The 19,871-nt window shown below is 55.2% G+C and overlaps 1 protein-coding gene across 2 annotated transcripts in view; it reads right to left on the minus strand.

Annotated features, from left to right (window-relative positions):
- Positions 1-19,871, minus strand: part of RXRA (retinoid X receptor alpha) — a 106,131-nt gene that overhangs the window by 78,159 nt on the left and 8,101 nt on the right. Inside the window, exon 1 of one of the 2 annotated variants that reach the window (XM_051807666.1) lies at positions 7,733-7,756. The exons of the other annotated variant lie outside the window; for it this stretch is intronic. Coding sequence (XP_051663626.1) covers positions 7,733-7,739 — 7 coding nt within the window. The 5' untranslated portion in view covers positions 7,740-7,756. Of the gene's footprint in view, positions 1-7,732; positions 7,757-19,871 lie in introns of those variants that run through there. 2 annotated transcript variants of the gene reach the window in all.

The raw sequence follows: 19,871 nt of genomic DNA on the forward strand, positions 1-19,871 counted from the left end.
GCGCCGCTCAGGTGTGAAGCCAAAGCTAACGGAGCCAGGGGGACACAGGGGGCTTTATTTTCCACTTCTCCTTGACCTGCCGTTGTAAAATGTACAGATCCCCCACCACGCCCAGCATCCCCCGTATCCCTGCTCTTGGGAGCCCATCCCTCCATCCAGGCCCCGGGGAGATGGGGATGGGTACCCCGGGAGGGCTGGGCAGCAGACCTGAGGCAGCAGTGATGCTCCTGGGTTGCAAAAACCTTGGCAGATGGAGAAACCTTGGAGATGCCTTAGCAGAGGGTGCCTGGATGACAGGGGGTTGCATGGGATATCCAACCCCCAGTTGAAGTTTCTTTGCGAACCACAGAGAGTTAAAAGGCTGGCTGAGGCCCTGAAGCACGAGGTTTATGCATATGTAGCTAATGTAATACAATTATACATTAATATATAACTAACAGTCATGGTAATACAACATTACAGTAGGTAGATTATCCCATCTCCTGTAATTTATTATTGTTATTTGTAATCCATTAGTGTCCAGAGCTGAACCCGGGTCAGAGTGCAGTGTCCTGGCACGCTTTCACTCACCCTGGCAGGAGCAGGAGGATGGAAGACCCTCCTGCTCCGGGGCCAAATCCTGACCCAATCTCCTGACACAGCAAGAACTGGGCAGGGACCTGCCTTCCCACTGGCACCGGGACCGCTCTCCCAACAGACACATCCACTGACACTGGATAAAGCCACAAGGTTTTGCCCACCTGACACTCCCCATGCTCTGTCCCAAAACACTGTGGCCAAAAGGGATGAGGGGCTCAGCAGGTACCTGGGAGGGGTATCTGGCAGCCCTGGAGCCAGACCACTGCCTCACCATCACCATGGAGCCATTCCAGTTGCCTTTGAGGAGAAGGAACAAAGCCCAATTGGTTTCGCGCAGCCACCAATTAATCTTGATCGACACCACCCTCCACAGTGAGTCATCCACCCGAAGTCAATTTACATTTTTATTAAATCACACAGGAAAATTAGAAGCGTTATTACTTCCCTCCGATTCAATACGTGTTCTGTGTTCCCCCACCATTCACCGTGTGGGAAAACATCCCGGCATCTCCAGTTTAACCGTTTCTTCCCAGCACTCCCCACCCCAAAGCATCCCTTTTGAGCAGCCTGGAAATAAATCAGGCTGGCCTTGGCAGGAGGGGAGCAGGAGAGAAACAGGACACTTTGAGAGAAAGTGTAACAGCCAGTGATGCTGCTACCCAAGGCAAGGAGCATTGGGAGCATCCCCCGACACCCCAAGTGACCCAGGCAGCCCTAGCGAGCCAGACCCTGGGGGGACCTCTCGGCTTCAATCTACTGCTCTGCTCTGCAGAGACTTATCCTGCCACTCATGCTACCATCACAGCCCTCACACAAAGCTGGATCTACCTCAGGAAGTTCACTGGGAGGGAGAGGCAGATCCATCTGCACTGCAGATCAATACACATTTATATCCATCCTCAAACCCATCCCATTCTGCCATGTCTGCTGCGCTCAAGATTATATCATTCTCACTGCTGCAACACAAGCATCTAAATTCAACATCAATTTATTTATGGTCCCCACATGATACAAGCAGATCCGTGAGAGAGCAGGGAATGTATCTTTGGAGAAGGATAAAACTGTGCACGTGCAGCAGTGAGACCAAAGGGCTTCCCTGGGAGCAGCCGGGTGTGTGGTGCACGACTCCACGCTCCTGTGGCTGTTCAGTGGGGTAAAACAAGAGGAAGACTCTCCTGGCACTGCTAGAATTAATATTTGCTCGAAGGGAAAGCCCAAAAGCTCCCACTGGGATCATGACTCAGTTCTGCTGGGCACAGGGATGGAGAGTCCTTGCTCCAAACAGCACTTAATGTGACTGGGTCAGAAAACTATTTCACAAGGATGAATGCTCCCATGATGGAAGTATTTCCCAAGGATGAATGCTGATTGTTTGCAAAGTCTGATCAATTCGGACTGCGCTTCCTGTGGACAGAGCAAGAGGAAGGAGGGGAATTTCCATTTTGCGATTAAATTCCAAAAATACCATATTTTTCTCCTAAATCAGGACAAAAGCACGGTTTGAAATCTCTGCACTTCCTGCCAGCGGGGAAGACTCCAAGTTTCAACCACACTCTTTGCAATTCAATTAGCTGTGTCCTAGACAAGGACTGCAATCCCAAAATCCAAGCAACAGGAGTGCGAGCGGAGCCTGTGCCTCCCACCACCCCCATGCACGGCATCCAAGCTGTGATCCCCACTGCCCTCTGCAAACCCATCGCTGCAACTCCTCAGGCTCTTCTGCTGCATAAAAATAAGGGGTTTGGGGGTGCACACAGAGCTGGTTTGTGCAGGCAGGGCACCCATGAGCTCCCAGAAGCTCACGGCACAGGGATGCTCATGGCTCAGGGATGTCACGGTGCAGGGATGTCGTGGGACAAGGATGCCACGGCACAGGGATGCTCACAGCAAGCCAAGCCTTTTGGAAACACGCTGCTGTTGAGCCCCAGCTTTGCAAAGGCCCGGCACAGCCCTTTCTGCCTCTCCGGGCTCTCCCCTCTGTCAGCTCCGCACAGATCTGCTGGCTCAGCACGGCAGCGCCTGCCCCCACCCCACGGCTGGAAGAGAAGCCACGAGCAGAGACAGGAGAGGGAATCCCCTCGCCGGCGCGGTGCTGAGCCCGCCGCATCCCCCTCCCATTCCCGGCAGGCACGTTCCTCCTCAGGGGGCAGCCACGATGCAACTTCGGATTTCCCAGGCTGCCTGTAAAGGGCCTTTCTCAAATTCCTCCGATGCCTGCAGCGCTTCTGAAGTCCTGTTTTTCCACTCCAGCAGCCCCCCCTCCTTGTTTTCCTTCTCCGGCTGCTGACCCAGATTTCCTAATGAATGAATCCATGCAGCGCTCTTCAGACTTTAATTATTTTTTCACTTTTTCTCATCATACATTATGCATCAATAATAAAAAAAAAAAAAAAAAGGGAGAGAGAGAAAGAAACAATCCACCACAGCACAATTAATTTAAGCCTGAATGGTTAACTCCTGCCTATCGCTAATCGCAGAAGTGTCTGGAAATTGCAGCTCTTATTTTAGACCTTGCATTTATGTCAGGGATGAAAACAAACACGTTTTAAGAGGCTGCGGTGAGGCCCGGACAGCAATGACAACTAACGCATTTCTTCATAAAAGCTGCTTTTTTAGGCTATTTACAGCGAGAACCTGCCATACACCTGCCCCTTCTTCCCCCGCTCTCACCCACAAGGGAGTGCTGCACGGCTTGGGCAGGATGGCAGTGGGATGCAGGATGGCAGTGGGATGCAGGATGGCAATGGGATGAAGGAGGGCAGTGGGATGCAGGACAGCAATGGGATGCAAGAGGTCAAAGGGATGCAGGAGGGCAGCAGGATGCATGAGAGCAATGAGGGCCAGGATGGCAACGGGATGCAGGAGGGGAAAGGGATTCAGGGTGGAAATGGGATGCAGAAGGACAGTGGGATGCAGGAGGGCAGTGGGATGCAGGAGGGCAACAGGATCTAGCACGGAGCCCCTGCAGTGGGCAGGCTCAGCCCCACAGCCACAGCCCCACCAGGCTCAGCTCCCCGTGCCTCGGTGGGTGCCATTCCCATGGCTCTGCTCCCGGAGCAGGCAGTGCTGGGCTCCCACGGAGCTGAGCCCACACGCGGCGCCGCCTCTGCGACCTGAAGCACTCTGCAAACATTCATGAATGAACACCCCGGCGGCCCGGGGGAAGGTTATTATTAGCCAGCCCGGAGGGCTGAGCAGCACAGAGATGTTTTCCTCTCCACTTCCCAAGGGGTGGCACAGAGCAGAGCCAGCACAGCACTGGGTGCTCTGGCACATCCCAAGCATTCCCCCATGGTACAGGATGGACCACGGCTGAGGGGACACCCCTGTCCTGCAGGCACGGAGCAGATTAACACCCCGACATCATGACAGCAGATTTTTGGCACGAGTACAGCGATCTCCTCTCAGTGAAGAGGTCCCAGCGGATGAGGCGCTTTAACCACAAACCTAATTATTGCCCTCTCCCCACTCCCGCTGCCAGCAGAAGGCTGGATTTCCCTGTACCTTCTCCCTGCTCACGGCTGTTTCTCCCAGCCAAGAGCTCAGCCAGAGCGATGCTGCCTCGAGTGTGGTCACAGAGCAGCTGCAGAGAGGACCAGGAGCTCGTGTAGCAGGTTCACTGGATCAGTGGAAAGCCAAGGCCCCGCTGGGAGAGGCAAGGAGGAACTCAGAGGGGTTCGTTCCCAAATCACACATCCATCATCCCTCCCTCCACTCCCCAGCACCGCCTCCTGCTCTGGGGAAAGGCACCTTTGGGCTGGCACATCCATCCTGCCACGGCTCAGCACCCTCTGCAGAGCCTGGCACCTCGTCAAGCCTGCACGGCTCAAAAGGCAGCCACGGCACAAGCAGGACCAAAAGAAGCTCCCATGGGATCCCACCCAGAGAGTGGGTGACCCTGGATGAGGGAGCACCCCACCAGCTCTTCCCAGTGGAGCTGGGGCAATGGAGCAGCAGGAACAAACCTCCCCCATCCCCAGGCTCGCAAGGACCTTGGTGGAAACTCCCAGCTCACAACCAGCAGGATGATGTCCCTTTTCCCAAGGGCTAAGATTTTAATCCCTCCACCTCTCAGGCCAGGGAAGTCCCTGAGCCAACCCCGTCCAGGGTGGGCACATGGAGGACACCGCAGGCTTGGGGGCTCTGCCAGCTGTGCCCACACCTCTCCCTTCCACGCAGGGCCAGAAACACATCCCTGGCTGAAAACCAACTCTGGACCAATTCTGACCTTTCCAGCTGGAATTCCAGCCCTGCCGCAGGCACAGGCAGCACTGTCCTGATTTACGGATGGTCAGGATCTGCCCAGCTCTCTGCCAAGCTGTTCAGGCAGCCCTGCCTACGCAAGTCCCTTTAGAAAAAAAAAAAAACCAACACAGGCAAACACAAAAGGCCCTAATTTGATCATATCCCTCTGAACTAAAAGCACCTTTGACCTAAATTTCCACCGTGGGTTGGAATTCACCCTCTGCTGGCAAAGGATTACAGGAGCAAAGAGCTGTGTGTGCACAGAGAGATGCACAATCCTGCTGCCACACGGTCCCAGGGTCCCTGCCTCCCACCCCGGGCAGAGGGGAAGGAGGACAGGAACGCCCTACCCAGGCCTAGGAGTGCTTGGGTGTCTCAATTTATGTAAAGTGGAGCTAATTTCATATTATCATATGATATTAAAGCGGCCTACCTCTCTCTTCCATCCCATGTGCAAAACCTGCAAGTGGAGCTATGAGAAGCATATGGAAAAACATCTCCAAGCACAAACATCCACCTACGGCGTGAGCTGCCGAAAGCCAGAGAGCGATTCAAGAGAATGGGATCACAAAAGAGGTTTTAACCAAAAGCAAACAGCCTTGTGTATATTTTTTTCCTCTCAAAAACACCCAGAGACTGAAGCTCTGCCTAAACACATGCCTTGCATTTTTGCTCCTTCTGGCAGTTTAAAGGCAGCTCGCAGCGTTTGCTGGTTTTGTTATTAAGGTAACAGCCAGAATTATTCCTACTCTGTCATTAGGAGCAGGTTTCCATCCCCTCCAAGCCAGCCAGGCTCCCAGAGGTGAGGAGAGGCTCTGACAGAGGCAGGAGGGTTTGGTGGGTGCTCAAGGGGACCACGAGCTACGCCACGACTCGGACGCAGCATCCTCTGAGTTTGTCAACACCTTTGCAAGAAGTTTCCTGGAGAGAAGGGAGAAAGGAGATTACAAAGTGCTGACAGGCTCACAGGATGTTTTTGAGATGCCCTGCAAGCTGTCAGCCTCTGCTGACCTTCCTCCAGGGGCTGCATGGAGAGCAGGGATCCCATGGCACAGCATGGTCCCTGCTGGGCTGCAGGGATGAGACCATCAGGTCACGCTGGGCTGAGTCACCTGAACCTACCAATCATTCATCAATCCTTCTGGCGAGAGGAACAAATAATCCTCAGGGAAAGCTGTTTTTGGAGGCTGCTGAATTGTTCTTGGCACTGCTTGGAGAGCTTCAATTCACTAGAAAATCCCAAGCATTTTAATATCACCAGAATATTCGTTCGCAGGATGACCAGTCCCACCACAAAATGGGACCCAGCCTCTCCAGAGCCGGCCCATCACAGCAACGTTTCCTCACTGCCTTTTTAATGTCAAGAGACAGAGTGGGGGTCAGCTCCTGCACAGGGTGTCACTCCCATGGGGGTCTGCAGACACGAGGCAAACCTGGCCTGGCTGGGAATTGTTGTCCATCAGGAGCTGGATCAGCCCTAAGCCATCAGGGTGGGATGAGCAACCCAGTCCTTGCTCAGCACAGCTGTGGGTCCCCAGCATGGCCAAGCACCACAACCTCCCCCTCCTCCCTGGAGAGCACCAGGTGCCATTAGGCCAGGGGGTTAATCCACCCTGTCCCCACACCACTCTGCTGTGCCCTTTCCCAGTGCCAGCCAGGAGCAGCCCCAGCCATCTCCTGTGTTGACTCTGGCTGGTGGCAGCCACCTCTCTTCCTTGGGGCCACCACACAGGTGGGTCAGTCGACACCAGCAGCCTGTTTTCCCTTGGCCCAGGGAAAAAACGCCTAATTATTATTTCTTTTTCTTCCCTTTCTTCTATTTTAAGATCAGAGGCCTAATATTAGCTCTGCTCGCACAATGGGGCTCTGAGATTTAATCCCTTCCCAAAAAAGCTGACAAAATAAGTTGCGTCATTTCTACAAACTTCTCAGGCCGCCAAAATAAGTAAATAAACAAACAAACAGAAAGTGAATGAGGGCCAAACCACTCTGTCCAGAGGGATTTAAAAATAGCTGCACCTGCACCAACTCATCTCCTGCACCCAGCAAGGAGCCAGAACCCTCGGAGGGCTCCTCTCCCTCTGCAAATCCTCCACTGTGGGAACCACAGACGCTGCTCAGATGCTGCTGCTGCTGCTGGGGACCACAGTAAAGAGCCAGCAGATACAAGATTGTCTGTGTGGGTGGTGGTTATTGAGAGCATCGTGGCTATGGCTGCCTCCCCCTAAAACACATGTGGGGATGGAGCAGGCAGATACACTCAGGCTCCAAAGTCCATGGGGTACAGTTTGCTTCCCCAGAAAAACAGACAGGAATCTACAGTGGGATCTGACCCTGCCGTGCCTAAAGCCTCAGGTGACTGTTCACCACGTCCACAGGGGCAGAATTAGCCCCTGGCTCGAGTCAGAGCCCTGACATTAACGCACCTTGACTGCGGGTGCGCGGCTTCTCCGCATCTCAGCGCCTCAGTCTGTAAGGTGGGGTAATCACACAGACTTCGCTCGCAGCAAAACAATTAGTTAATATTTGTAAAGTGCCCTGCAGTTAATTAATTGCCATTAACTCATTAGCCAGATTGTGACCTCCTAAGCCCAGCTTTAAGCCCTGCCCCGCCAGGCAGGGGCTGGTGCGCTCAGCCGGCTCTGTGCGTGCAGAGCCCTCGCACGGCTCACTGCACTGCTGCCCGAGCAGCACTACCTGTGCTCCACGGGGTGTTTCTGCACGGCTGCGTGAGGCCATCCAGCTGTGCCACCAGCACCCTCCCCAGTACTCCCAGGGATGGCTTCAGGGCTGTCCCCACGGGGGTCGGCCACCCCGCTAAGCCCTGCCTGGTTGTGCGTGCAGGAGCTGCACGGGCCCACCGGGGGCTGGGGAAATGGAAGCAAATACCCATCTGGCACTGGATTACCTGCCATATGCTTCCCATACGACCGTGTCTGCCTGCAGCCCGGCACAAGGGGGGAGCACATCTTCCCCTGCACCCCGTCATGTCCTGTGCCCAGCGCCCGTCCCTCCCTGCAGCCTTCCTGCTGTGCTGGTGCCTGCCAGGAAAGCAGCAGAGTGAAAAGCTGACAACACGGTGAGTGTGGACATCCATGTCCTCTCCCTGTGCACACACACACCCAGGGCCGTCTCCCCCTCCCCAGTAAATGATGTCCCTTCCTAACAGAGCATCCAGGATCACCTGAGCACTGACACTGCCGGGGGGATGCACACACAATTGCATCCCTGCAGCCAGTGCCACATGCCCCCTCGATCCTCAGGACAACATAGGCTCAAAGCACTGGGTGGGAGTCAGAAGCCAGAGCTGCTCCCCCCAAAACCCACAACCCCTGTCCACCCTGCCAGATGCTGCAGCACTTCCAGGGCTCAGACTCTGTGCAGGAGAGATGCTGCTGGACCACAGCACGGCCCCTCAGGGACAGATGCTGCAGGAAACAAGGAGCTCGGGATGCTGGTCTCTGCTGGAAAATCACCTGCCAGCCCTCTGCAGGAAACCCCAGTATTTTATTTCATAGAATCATAGAATCAACCAGGTTGGAAAAGACCTCTGAGATCATCAAGTCCAATCCTTGATCCAACACCGCCATGGTTACTAGACCATGGCACTGAGTGCCACATCCAGTCTCACCTTAAAAACCTCCAGGGATGGCAAATCCACCACTTCCCTGGGCGGCCCATTCCAATGTCTGATTACTCTCTCTGTAAAAAACTTCTTCCTAAAATTTCACCCCAAACAGATCCCTGTTTGCCACGAGCGGCAAAACCCCTTCCCTTCTCAGAAGCACCCCACTCACTGCCTTGCACAACCGGCCTTCCAGGGGCAAACCCACGTGTGTGCCACGGAGCCAAAACCACGTCAGCACAGCGGGCAGAGCCCAGTCTGGCCACCCCACGCCAGCTCTCTGGGATGCCCACGGTGGGCAGAGCCCAGCCCTGGCCACCCCATGCCGGCTCTCCGGGCCACCCGCTGCGGGCCGGCAGCAGCCCGGCACGCGAGACCGCGGCCCCGGGAGCAGCCAACAACAACAAACTCGTGTGTGAGCCACAAAGGGAAAAACTCGGCGAGGAAACAATATTCAGCTCGACTCTTCCCGAGCGCGTATTGTAAATAACGCCGCGTACGGGTTTGTTTTATTTGTTTTAATTATGAAAACACAGCCCGGATTGTCCTGCTGGCTTGGGCGAGCTCCGTCCCGGAGCAGGGGAAGCGAGCGAGCACCCCGCAGAGCCGCTGCGGCCGGCAACCCTACAATAAACAACGGCCCTGCTGCACCTCGCCGGCAGTGTCCCTGCCCTGCGGAGCTCTGAGCTGAGCACGATCCTCAGCCCAACCTTATGGCCCTGCCAGGCTCAGCCCAGCACTGTGCCTGTGGCTGAGGGCCAGCTCAGGTGGCACGCAGAGGCCAGTGGTGCCAGTGCCCTGAGACAGCTCCGCAGCCAGGAGGGAAACGAGCACCCAGAGACAGGAATACTGCACACTTCAGTGGCTGTTTCCAAGGCAATCGTGTATCTGGGTCCGCCAGTCCTGTGTGTTGGGGCTATAAGCCTTCCCAAGGTACTCATCCCTTCCTTTTTTTCCCCAACTATCTTAACACCTGATTTTCTCACCCCTGCATCCATCAGTGCTGCTGCTGCCCTGACATACCACTGCCATTGCTCCACACTCCTGCTGTGGATGTTGGGCGATGGGGCCAAGCAGGAGGCACCTTCTGAAATTATTTTCTTTGCGTCAGAACGAGCCTTCCCTTCTCTCGCTTCCTCCTCCTAGTCCAGTCTGGGATGGAGGGTCGGGCCCTCACCTCCCGGCACATCCACTCAGTGCCCGCTGGGCCAGGAGAAAGCCAAGCAGCCCGAAGCTGAGACAAGCTTCAGACACAACCAAGTTAAAAATACATATTTTTCAGACTAAAGTTCAGTCCCCAAATGGTAAGAGAATCCAGGAAAAATGCGGCAGGCCCGGCTGGTGGACGGCTTCCAGAGCGAGCACCTCCCTTCGGAGGAATCCGGCGAGGAGTCTCGACTAATCCACCCAGGACACACCAGCATTTCTTCCTCATATTATTGGGTTGGGTGGTGGTTTTTTTTTTTTTCCTCTTTTTTGTTTTTTCCGTCTGCTCAGCAGATTTGACATTTGCTGGGAGGGCGCTCGCAGACACAGGGGCCAAACTGGGGTGCTGTGCCGGGGGGGATGGAGGGACCCCCCGGATCACTGCGTGCTCCTGGCACCAGCCCAGGGACTGCAGGTAGGAGTGGCTGGAAAGGAAGGGACCGGTGCAAGAACCTGGAGCACCACGGATGTGCTCAGCAGTCACACTAAACAAACACACAACATCAGCCCTGTGCCTCAGTTTCCCTTCCCTCAGAGATGTTCCGGGTGGGGGAAAACACGAGCACTTCAGGGGAACAAGGCCAAACACCCCAGCAGGACAGGTCCTCAGGTATCTCCTCCAACTCCAGTGAGGGCCTGGGTCTCCCCATGGGACCATCCCACCCACACCACACCACTCTGCATGCACCACTTGCTTCTGCCCTCGCTCCGCTCCAATTCCCAAACTGCACCCCAAATCCCCCCTCGCCTCACTCTCTACCACTGCCTCTCCCCAGCTGTGTGCCCTGGGACCCCTGATAAAATCCCACATGTTGCCCAGGAGCTTTTTTTGTCTGGGGCAGATCCACCATCCCACTGGGCACAAAGCAGATTCCTGCAGCTCCACATGGCTGGCTCCCTTCTGCTGAGCGGCAGGATGGGGACAGGACAGGGACAGGACACACGTGGCCTGTCATCCACATCAGCTCCTTACTGTCGGGAGGGAGGGAAGCTGGGGGCTAATGCCTGGCCCTCATGGGCTCTGTGCCAGCCTCTCCACAGCCCCTCACCAGGGAGGAGCCGCCACTTTCGGGTCAGCCGGCAGGCACTGCTTTCCCTCCCGGTGAGATGCCCACTGAGGAATTTGCACTTCATTCCTTGACACCCGCTTTAATTATAGGTATCAGCTCAGCTTCTCTCTTTCACAAGAGCCGTGAGCTAATTTCCTGCTCCCCTTTCTCTGTGAGGGGTTCACGAGTCACCGGATCCCTCCCCACGCAAGCAGAGAGCAGTGGGCTCTGCCAAAGCCTTCCCCAGGGGCCAGGGCAGAAACTCCCAGCACTGAAGATGTCAACTGTGACATCCCAGGATGATCTTCAGTATTTCAGCCCTGGTTTCCCATGTCACCAAGAGGAGTAGACAGGCTGCAGGTGACACTGAGACATGATATGTATTGTCTAATGCCATTGCTTTGAGCCCTCCCTGCACACCAGGGTGCTCCATGCTCACCCACCAGCCAGCACAACACGCTCCTCCAACAACAAAATGCTGATGGTCTCTTCAAAATCCTTCTCCAACAGCACTGCAAGGGCATCCCGATGCTGCAGCATCCCCGGGATGCAGACTGTGCCACTGCCTACCAGCTGTGCAGGGAGCAGGTACACTCCGATGCCAGCTTGGTTTTCCTCCCCAGCTGCTTCATCACACCACTGCCCCATCCACCCATTCCTTCCTGACGGAGCTTCCTTTGCAGGGTTGCGGGTTTGAGTGTTGTTGTGGTTGTATTTACAAACACAAACTCATTAATTTCAGCCTAATGAGGACTTTACGGGCTGGGCATTACCATTGTTCAGTTTAAGGAGATACAAATAAATATCTCTGCAGTCTGTGAAAGGATCCTGAGCCCCACTGATGGCAGAGGGTCCCCAAGAGCGGGGCTGTCACCCCTTGCCTCGCTCAGGTGTGTGACCCAGTGTGCAGAGGGCTCCCACCCCAACACCCACCCTCCGTCCCCAGCCGAGCCGCTCTCCCGGCCAGACAGGTCATTCCACTGTCATCTGCCTTTACCCTCCCATCCCCAGCATTTACCCTCCCATTCCCTCCTAAACCACCCCAGAGCACCCCTGCTGCCTGTTCCCAGTCCACCTGGCTCAGGCACAGGCTGGGAACCCCGCGGGGGCTCAGGGAAGGGACCCTCAGCTCACAGCAGCCACGCTGCGCCACTCTGTTTGCTTTAATTTTTAATCAAGTCACGAGACGGGGCGGATGCTGCTGGAAATAAATCATCAACCACAACAGCAATAAAAACACCCAGGCAGCCTCAGCTCGGACTTGGTGAGCACAGAACCAGCGGCTGAACCACCGCTGTCCCGTCGCTGACAGGGTGACAGAGCAGTTCCTGTGCCAAGCCTGGACACTTGTGGGTTGTCACCGGGGAAATGGTGACAGGGTTGTACCAGGAAAGGAAAAACAAGCAGACGCAGCCAGTCGGGCGAGCTGCTCACCCCCATATCACCAGGGAAAAAAGGGATCAAGGGTTGCAGCAGTCCCTGGGATACCTGCCCTGGGGACACGCATCCCTCCTCCTCAGGGCTGCATCTCCCCTTTCCAGCCTCCTCCAGCCCCAGGGCCAAGGGGAAAAGGGGAAAGAAAATCTGTGCATGCCTCTCCCACGCAGGGTGCCAGCACAGCTCTTCTGCAAGGATTGAGCAATGTGGGGATGAGCCAGCAGCATCTCACAAGCCTCACAGCACTGTACCGCAGCACAGCCAGCCCCCCAGCCCTGCAGGACCCACAGCTGGCTCCCAGGAGCAACTCCAAGCCCCCCTGCACAGATCCCACAGAATAAAATCCCTCTCTGCTCCTGCACAGAGGATCTAGCCCTTCCTCTGCACCAGGCAGGATCTGGCCAGGCCGGAGCACCGGGTCGCTGCATCCACGCTGAGGTCCCTCCAGCCCCCGCCCAGCTCACAGCAGAGGGATGTTCTGCCTTTCTTCTCTGGGAGGATTAGACACACTTCTTTCCTCTCATTGCTTTTCAAAAGAGAGGCTTTTTATCACTGCTGATCCCTGGGGGAAATCTTTCTCTCTCTCTCTCTCCCCCCCCCCCTCTCTCTCTCTCTCTCTCTCTCGTGCTTTTATAGCTTGGAGAGTGGGAAAGGAAGTTTTCCTTCATCTCAATCTCTGTGCTGACAGGCGCACGCACAGAGCAGCCCCCCAGGACCCCTCGTGCCCCCCGACACCGCCGGGGCTCCCCACCAGCTCCCGGCGCCACGGGCAGCATCACACCCGGCGCCGAGCCCCGGGAGAACGCCCAGCAAAACCCTCTCTGAGCTGTTTCGAAACCCAACGTCCTTGCCCTTGCGAAATCCTCGTAAAAACCCCGGGCAGAACTCGGCAGCAAACCCGGCTCAAGGCAGCTACAGGTGCTCTGCCCTCGCCTACCTGCTCCCTGTTCTCTGGAGGCTCCGATTACATTTTCCAGCGTTCCTTAAATGGATTTGATTTTTTTTTTTTTTTTTTTTTTTTTTTGAATCCCTCTTCCTGACTCGCTGCGGAACAGATCAAGCCGAAGAGAGGAAACCAAAGCCGGGAGCTGGCACGGCTTTAGACACGCACAGCTATTTTAATGGACCGCTCGCATGCGGAAAGCAGAGAACATGCCCAAGTGTGCGCGGGATCACGGCACGATCAGCCCGACAGAGAAACAAGTAAAGCCAGTGATCCCTGAAGTGCTGTCAAAAGCTCTAAGTACCCAAAAAGTGAACTCATGTTTTTTTTCCACCCTCTGAGCTCTCTCCATTACCGAAATCAGGGCTGAGGCTGGTCGAGGACGGGGTGTTTTTTTTTTTAATTATCAGCCGTGCCGCGACGTTTTCTCTGTATTTTTAGGACTCCCTTTAAAACTATAAAGGAAATCATCCAAAAGAAGTTTGTTCAAACAGCCTGTCAGTTTGAGGAAGTGAAATTAAACCAGAAAAAAAAAAAAAAAAGCACCAACCTTGAATCCTAATAAATCACACATCCACACACACACACAAAATTGGAGAAATCTGGGCATGCCTCCAAAGCCAAGTAAATGGATGATAAACAAAACAAACCTAGCTCTGCCCGGTAATAAAGGCTTCCACAGTGAGAATTTCTCACTCGGGAATCACTTCCACCGAGGGCAGAGCTCGTGGCGCATGGGGAGCTTCCCCACTCTCCCACAGAGCTGTGCCTCCAGGGACAGCCAGTGATGCCTTCCCACGCTGAGCTGCTCTCCACGGACACAAATCCCACACTGCATGAATTTCCCTCCGTAAATCCCTTTTGGGAGCACGCCCTGGCCTCGTCCCTGCTGCGGATCGATCGCCCCGTGACGCAGAGGTGGCTGTTTGGTTTTGCTGGTGTCACCAGCACAGGCACCACTCGAGCACTGGGCTGGCAGTGGGGAACACACTCAGTGCTCACAGACCCACCCAGAGTAAACAAGAGTCACAACTTGCAAGGGGAAAAAAAAAATCTGCAAGACAAAAGCGAAGGAAAAGGCAAATGGAATAAGGATGAAGATGCTGAAATAAACCTCCCCCGGCACTCAGGGGCCTGAAGCAGGAGGCAAAATCAGATATGGGACAGCAAAAAAGGCAGTGCCAAGTCCCCTTTCAACCTCCAGATGCAGTTTCCCATTGATATGGATGCTGCAGAGTGATGCCCATCCCTCCCCACACACAGAGTTCATCCTTTCAGGCCACGCAGTGGGAGGGAGAGCACAGGGAGGAGGGCAGGGACACACACTGTGTCCCAAGGACCATCCCATGACCCTGGTGCAGCCCCTGCATGCCCAGAGATGGATTCTGGGGCGGCCACAGATGGGCCAAGAGCCGAGGGTATGACAGCAAAGCCAGTGGAGGGGTGGACATGTGCAGTGATGTCCCCAGGATCAGCTGGCACTGTCCCCATCACCACCCCAGCACTGCCACCAGTGAGCCCCCACTGCAGTGACCCCACCCCGGGCAGGCAGCCCACCCTCGCCCCCATTCTGTCTTTATTTTCCAGCAGAGACTGTCAGGAAACAGTTAAAGGTTTCTAAGCTGGGCTCTCCTGAGGACTCCAGTTAAAAGTCCACCGGGCATTTTCCCATGGTGGACTTTACCCCGAGCACGGCTGCGATAACACACACGGAGGTGCAGCCTGAGGGACCTGCCACCAGCCACCCTGCCACAGCAGGCTGGGGTGGCACCGGGGTGGGCAACCCCTGAAAAACACCCAGGGTCCCACACAGGACAGAAAAATGCAGAACAGCCCTCAGAACAGCATTTTGGGGATTGGTAGCGAGAGGCTGCACGGAGCTGTGCTATGGGGCTCCGTGTTTGAGACAGAGGAGCTCACCCACCTCCTGTGAGAATGACGTGGCTGCTCCCAAGGAGCCCTTTCCAACCACCTCCAGCCCATAACGGGCACCCCTACACAAACTCCCCCCAGGCAGAGCCCAGAGATTTCTCTCTCTGTTGGTCCCAAGGGAAATGCAAAGACAGAAGCTGCTCTCCCTGCTGGGAACAGCCACCTGGCTCCCCTCTCCAAGGTTGTCTGCAAATCCTCTTTCACCAGGACAACACATACCATTTTTTAAAAGCTGGGTGATGTAACCAACCAGTATTTATAATGCTGAAAACATCCCAAAGCTCCATCTCTTCCAGCTCCCAAGCACACAGTGTACCCTTAATAAAATAATTGCAATGATGAATAGCTCCTTATAATGTTCTTCTGCTGCAGCTACTGACAGGGCCAAGAGCTGGGATGGAAAGTCCTTCTCCTCAATGCACCCTCCTCAAGGTACATTCAGGATTTTACCTCTTCAAACCAAAAAGGACGGAAAAATTGGGAAAGGTGTCAGTGCTGCCTGAATCCATCCCACCCTGCAGAGATGGGAATGCTGAGCTTCCTCTCCCCCAGCCCAGCCCCATCATTGTCTTAATAATAAAGTCAGTAAATCACAGTGGGTCAATCTCAGTCCTTAGTTAAGCTGACGTGATCTTGAACCCGCTCGATGAAATCAATGCTGAGCTGCCGATCCCGCCGGGGTCCGGCCAAACCACCCCGACAAAGGCCCCTCTGCCAAAGGGTCCGTGGGACCCCCAGCACTGGTGCAGGGCCAGGCAGCACTGGGAGGCCCATTTCCTCTGCTTTTGAAACCAGGCTGTGGATTTAATCACTCGCTTGCAAGTCCTCATGTGCCCATGATTTCCACACTGACAATTACAGGGCAGCTCAATGCATTGGGGTTGGTGTTTTGGTTTGGTTTTTTTTTTTTTTTGGTAGAGTCAGTTCTACCTTATTAATTTCTAAAGGTGCATTCAATTAGGGAGTGCACTGGCTCTGCCTTCCCTTCTGTAAAAGACAGCTTTTACTCCCAGCCAGGGCCAGACTCCCTGGGTGCTTTCCCAGAGTCTGTGCTCCCAAAGACTCACAAATGAGCCATCAGGAGTGGCCAAGGAAGAGCCCTGGGAACTGGTGGTAGAGAAGGTCCTGGGATCAGCTCTCACCTCGGCCTTGACTGCAGCTCAAGGGACTTCCCAGAGCCCTGGAGAACTGGCAGGACCGGCTGCTCCCACCCTGCGGGCACATCCCTGCACCCAGCCCCACACTCACCCCTTCCTACCCAGCACGGGCTCCAAGGACCCCAACTCATACCCCAACCCAGCACAGGCACTTCTCCGCCCAGACATGTGCTCTCCTCCCTCCAAAGGGCTGCTTTGGGGTCCCCACATTTTGTCAGGACTGAGGCATCCCTCTGCTCTCAGGGATGAGCTGGGATGAGCTTCACCCTCCATGCCACTGCTTCCCAGGCTGTATCCTTAGGTTTGCCTGCTTGTGCATCCCTGAGAACAGTTTTTCAGCTCCCCCAACACCGGGTGCCATTCCTGGGGTGCTGCTGAACTACACCAAGCTGTGGGCCCAGGGTGGGCTGCACCTTACACAGCCAGGACAGCATCCAAGGGCGAGGGCAACTGCTCCAAGAAAGAGACCTAGAGGGTTCCTGGATCAGCCCCACAGCCCCTGTGCTGCCACAGGGTTTTGGGAAGGCGCCTGGAGAGGTGGAGCCTCCCCATGTGCGTAGGTGGGGGCTCCAGATGGGCACCGCGCTGTTATCTGCCACCCAGGGCTTGCTGCAAGAAATCCCTGCCCTGCAACATTTCCTGCGCACACCTAGAGGCCGTGAAACCTCGCTGGAGAAGCCAGACGTGGTTTTCCATGCCCGCCCAGCCTCGACTCCCACGGCACAACACCAGGACAACCAGAGGAGCGCCTGGGTGCTGCAGGGAGCGGCGCCGAACACCCCTCGGCGATCCCGGCGCAGGAGGAAAAACGAGATGGGAAGAGGGAGCACCCAAGCTAAACAAAGCCCACGGTGACCGACGGCCTCTGATTTCCACAGCCTAAACCTGCCCCACAGGTGAGGCACGAAGAGGGAGCGACCTGCCAGAAGGGAATGCTGGTTTTCCCCCCACCCGAGAGGAGGGTGACACCCCAAGGTACAACCACGCTGGGGCTCCAAGGCAAAGCCCCAGAGCTGCGGGACACGGCAGCACCGCCACCAAAACACAACTCCAAACACAGGGAAAAAACCCTTAACCAACTAAATCTGTGTCTCCCAATGCTATAAGCAGCAGAGAAACCCGCTGGCAGGGTGTAATTCAGGGTGCTGCCTTGCTGTGTGTCTCTGAAGCACCGTATCAGCCCCACAACACCCGCAGCAGGTGAGCAGAGCCCCCCCCCCTCAGCACAACTGGGGGTCCTGCTCTCAGCAAGCCCCAGCTTTGAACTGTTGTTTAAAGCCTCAGACATTTGCACACAACAGGTATCCGCTGGCCTGGGGCCAGGCCTATCTCCAGCTGGGATCAGCTAAGCCTTCCTAAGTGCTTAAACAGAGGCCTGCAGGTAATTGTCCCAGGAGCCTTAACTCTTCCCGGAGCCCCTCTGATGTCGGGTCCCTGATGAGGAGCACAGGGCACAGCTCACTTGCAGAAAACCCTTCCCGAGTCTTGTTCCCTCTGCAGGATTGTGGTGCTGCCCAGGATCTGCCTGATCATCCCATAAATACCACGGCAGCGTCTGGGGAGAGCAGACTGTAAAGCAGGAGGCATTAACACCGCGGCTGGCACGGCTTGCTCGCAGCATGCCCGAAGAGCAGACCACAATTTGCTTAGGGGAGCAGAAAGTTTTGGGTTTAGCACGTTTACCTCGGCAGGAAGGGAGCCTGGGTGGCCTCTGTAGGTACAGGAAACCCCTTTCTATCACGCATATCACCCCGCTTCCTCTGGATTTCTTTAACCTTTCACTCTTGGCCCCGATTTGTGCTTTCACACTGATTTTTGCACGTGTGCATTTCCCTGCTCCCCACTCCGGTGCCGTGGCCCCACACCAGCAAAAACTCTGGTAGAGCATTGGCATCCTGCTGCCCTAGAGCCGGAGCAATCCCTGCAGGGAAGCCTCCTCCTTCTCCTCCTCCTCCTCTGCCTCACTCCAGAGGAGCTGGGTTTTTGCAGGAGGAGGGGAACACGCCACATCCCACGCTGTTGAGCAGCCAACACGCAGCTCCCGACCACTCATGGGATCCACACTGGTCTGCGTGTGATGGAGGGGCACTGGAGCAGCTAATCTGGGACCTCAGGGACACATCCTGGTAAAGGAAAGCCAGAGATGGAGATTTTGCTGCAAAGGCGCTGGGTGGGGAGCCCCAGGCTCCAGCACAGCCCAGGGCTGAATTTTCCTTGCAGAGAAGGAAAGGATCCACGACCAGCTCAGTCCTGAGCCTTCCAATGCATCCAGGCAGGATGCAGCAGGCAGCACCCCACTAAGCAAAGGTATCCCCAGCACCACAAGCACATGGAGCAGTGCCCAAAGATATCTTTGGAGACAGGAGGGCATGAGAACAGCAGGGACATAGTCTTAATGTCACCTAAAGGGCCTCTTGAGGGGGAAGATGAGGAGCTTGTTCCCAGTCTCAGTGGGGATCCTGGCACAAAAGGAGCAAAACATTGGACCATTGAGAAAAGTATCAGTTTCCAGGAGCAGAGGGGGGGGGAACATGCCTCTGTTGAGGCCAACAACTCCAAGGCAGTGTCACAGCAGGGAGAGCAGCACAGAGCCCAGGGAAAACCCTGGGGATGGTGTCTGGGGACAAAGCACAGCTAAAGTCAATTCTCCAGGCCCCAACTGGGGGCATTTTTAATCTGTGTAGTTGGATAAATACAGAGGGCAGGAGCAGGTGGCCCTGGTGTCACCCTGGAGTCACACAGCCAGTGCACCAACCCGGCTTTCCATCCCTGCTCTTGTGTCCTAAAGCTCCACACAACAGCTCACTGCAGCTACACCATCCAGGGAGGAAAAAGGAGAAAACTCCAAAGCAGGAGCAAGCCAGGAAAGCATCTTTTCATCCCATTTGCATGGGACGTGGGAGGTCACCCTGAGAGCCACCAGCTCACAGGGCTTCCCCAGCCCGGCACAGCCACAGCAGCCGAAAGGAAATGAAGTCGCAAAGGTTATCGTTTTGGTGTTTGACTGAGCATAAAAATCCCTCTCTGAAAACAAAAACAGGGGAAAGGGGGACAAGGAGGGAGGAACGGGAGGAGAGGGGCAGCGATGCACGGCATGACAGCCCCAGAAACATGGGAGAGGGGGTGCAGGGGCTCACAACCACACCAGCACACATCTCCACAGCAGAGGAGTTTCCTGGGAAAATAAATGCGAAGTCTGTTATAAAAGTTTATCTGCGTGTGTGAGGAAGAGCAAGCGTGCCTGACTACAGGATAGAGATGTCATTATTTTCATGCATCTGCCTTACCCAATTTTATTTAGTTGCTTTCTGCACCATTTCATGCTCATTCTGCTGCTGAGCTAGACAATTGCTTTATAACTCTAGGGTGCAATTTCACTGTCTGTGAGCCACACGCACACGCACGCACACGAGTCTGCACTGGGATGGAGCAGGGATGCACCTCCCTCTCTCCCCACCCTGATGTTCGGGAGCTCGCACTGAGACGAGTTTTCTTAATAAATTAAAAAAAAAAAAAGAGAGAAAATTAAATTAAAATGCTAAGCCACATCTTTAAGACATTATAATTCAAGGAGCACGTGAGGGGAGCAGTCCCAGTAAGCAACAGCTCCCCATTAAGGCTGAGGAGGATGAACTGGAGGGCAATCTGCTCTCTCACGCTACGTGAATGCGGAGAGACGGAGCCCGGCAGGCTGGAGG

This window comes from Manacus candei, unplaced genomic scaffold (assembly GCF_025592945.1).
Source record: "Manacus candei isolate 608988 ecotype Guabito, Panama unplaced genomic scaffold, ASM2559294v1 h1tg000071l, whole genome shotgun sequence".
Classification (NCBI taxonomy): domain Eukaryota; kingdom Metazoa; phylum Chordata; class Aves; order Passeriformes; family Pipridae; genus Manacus; species Manacus candei.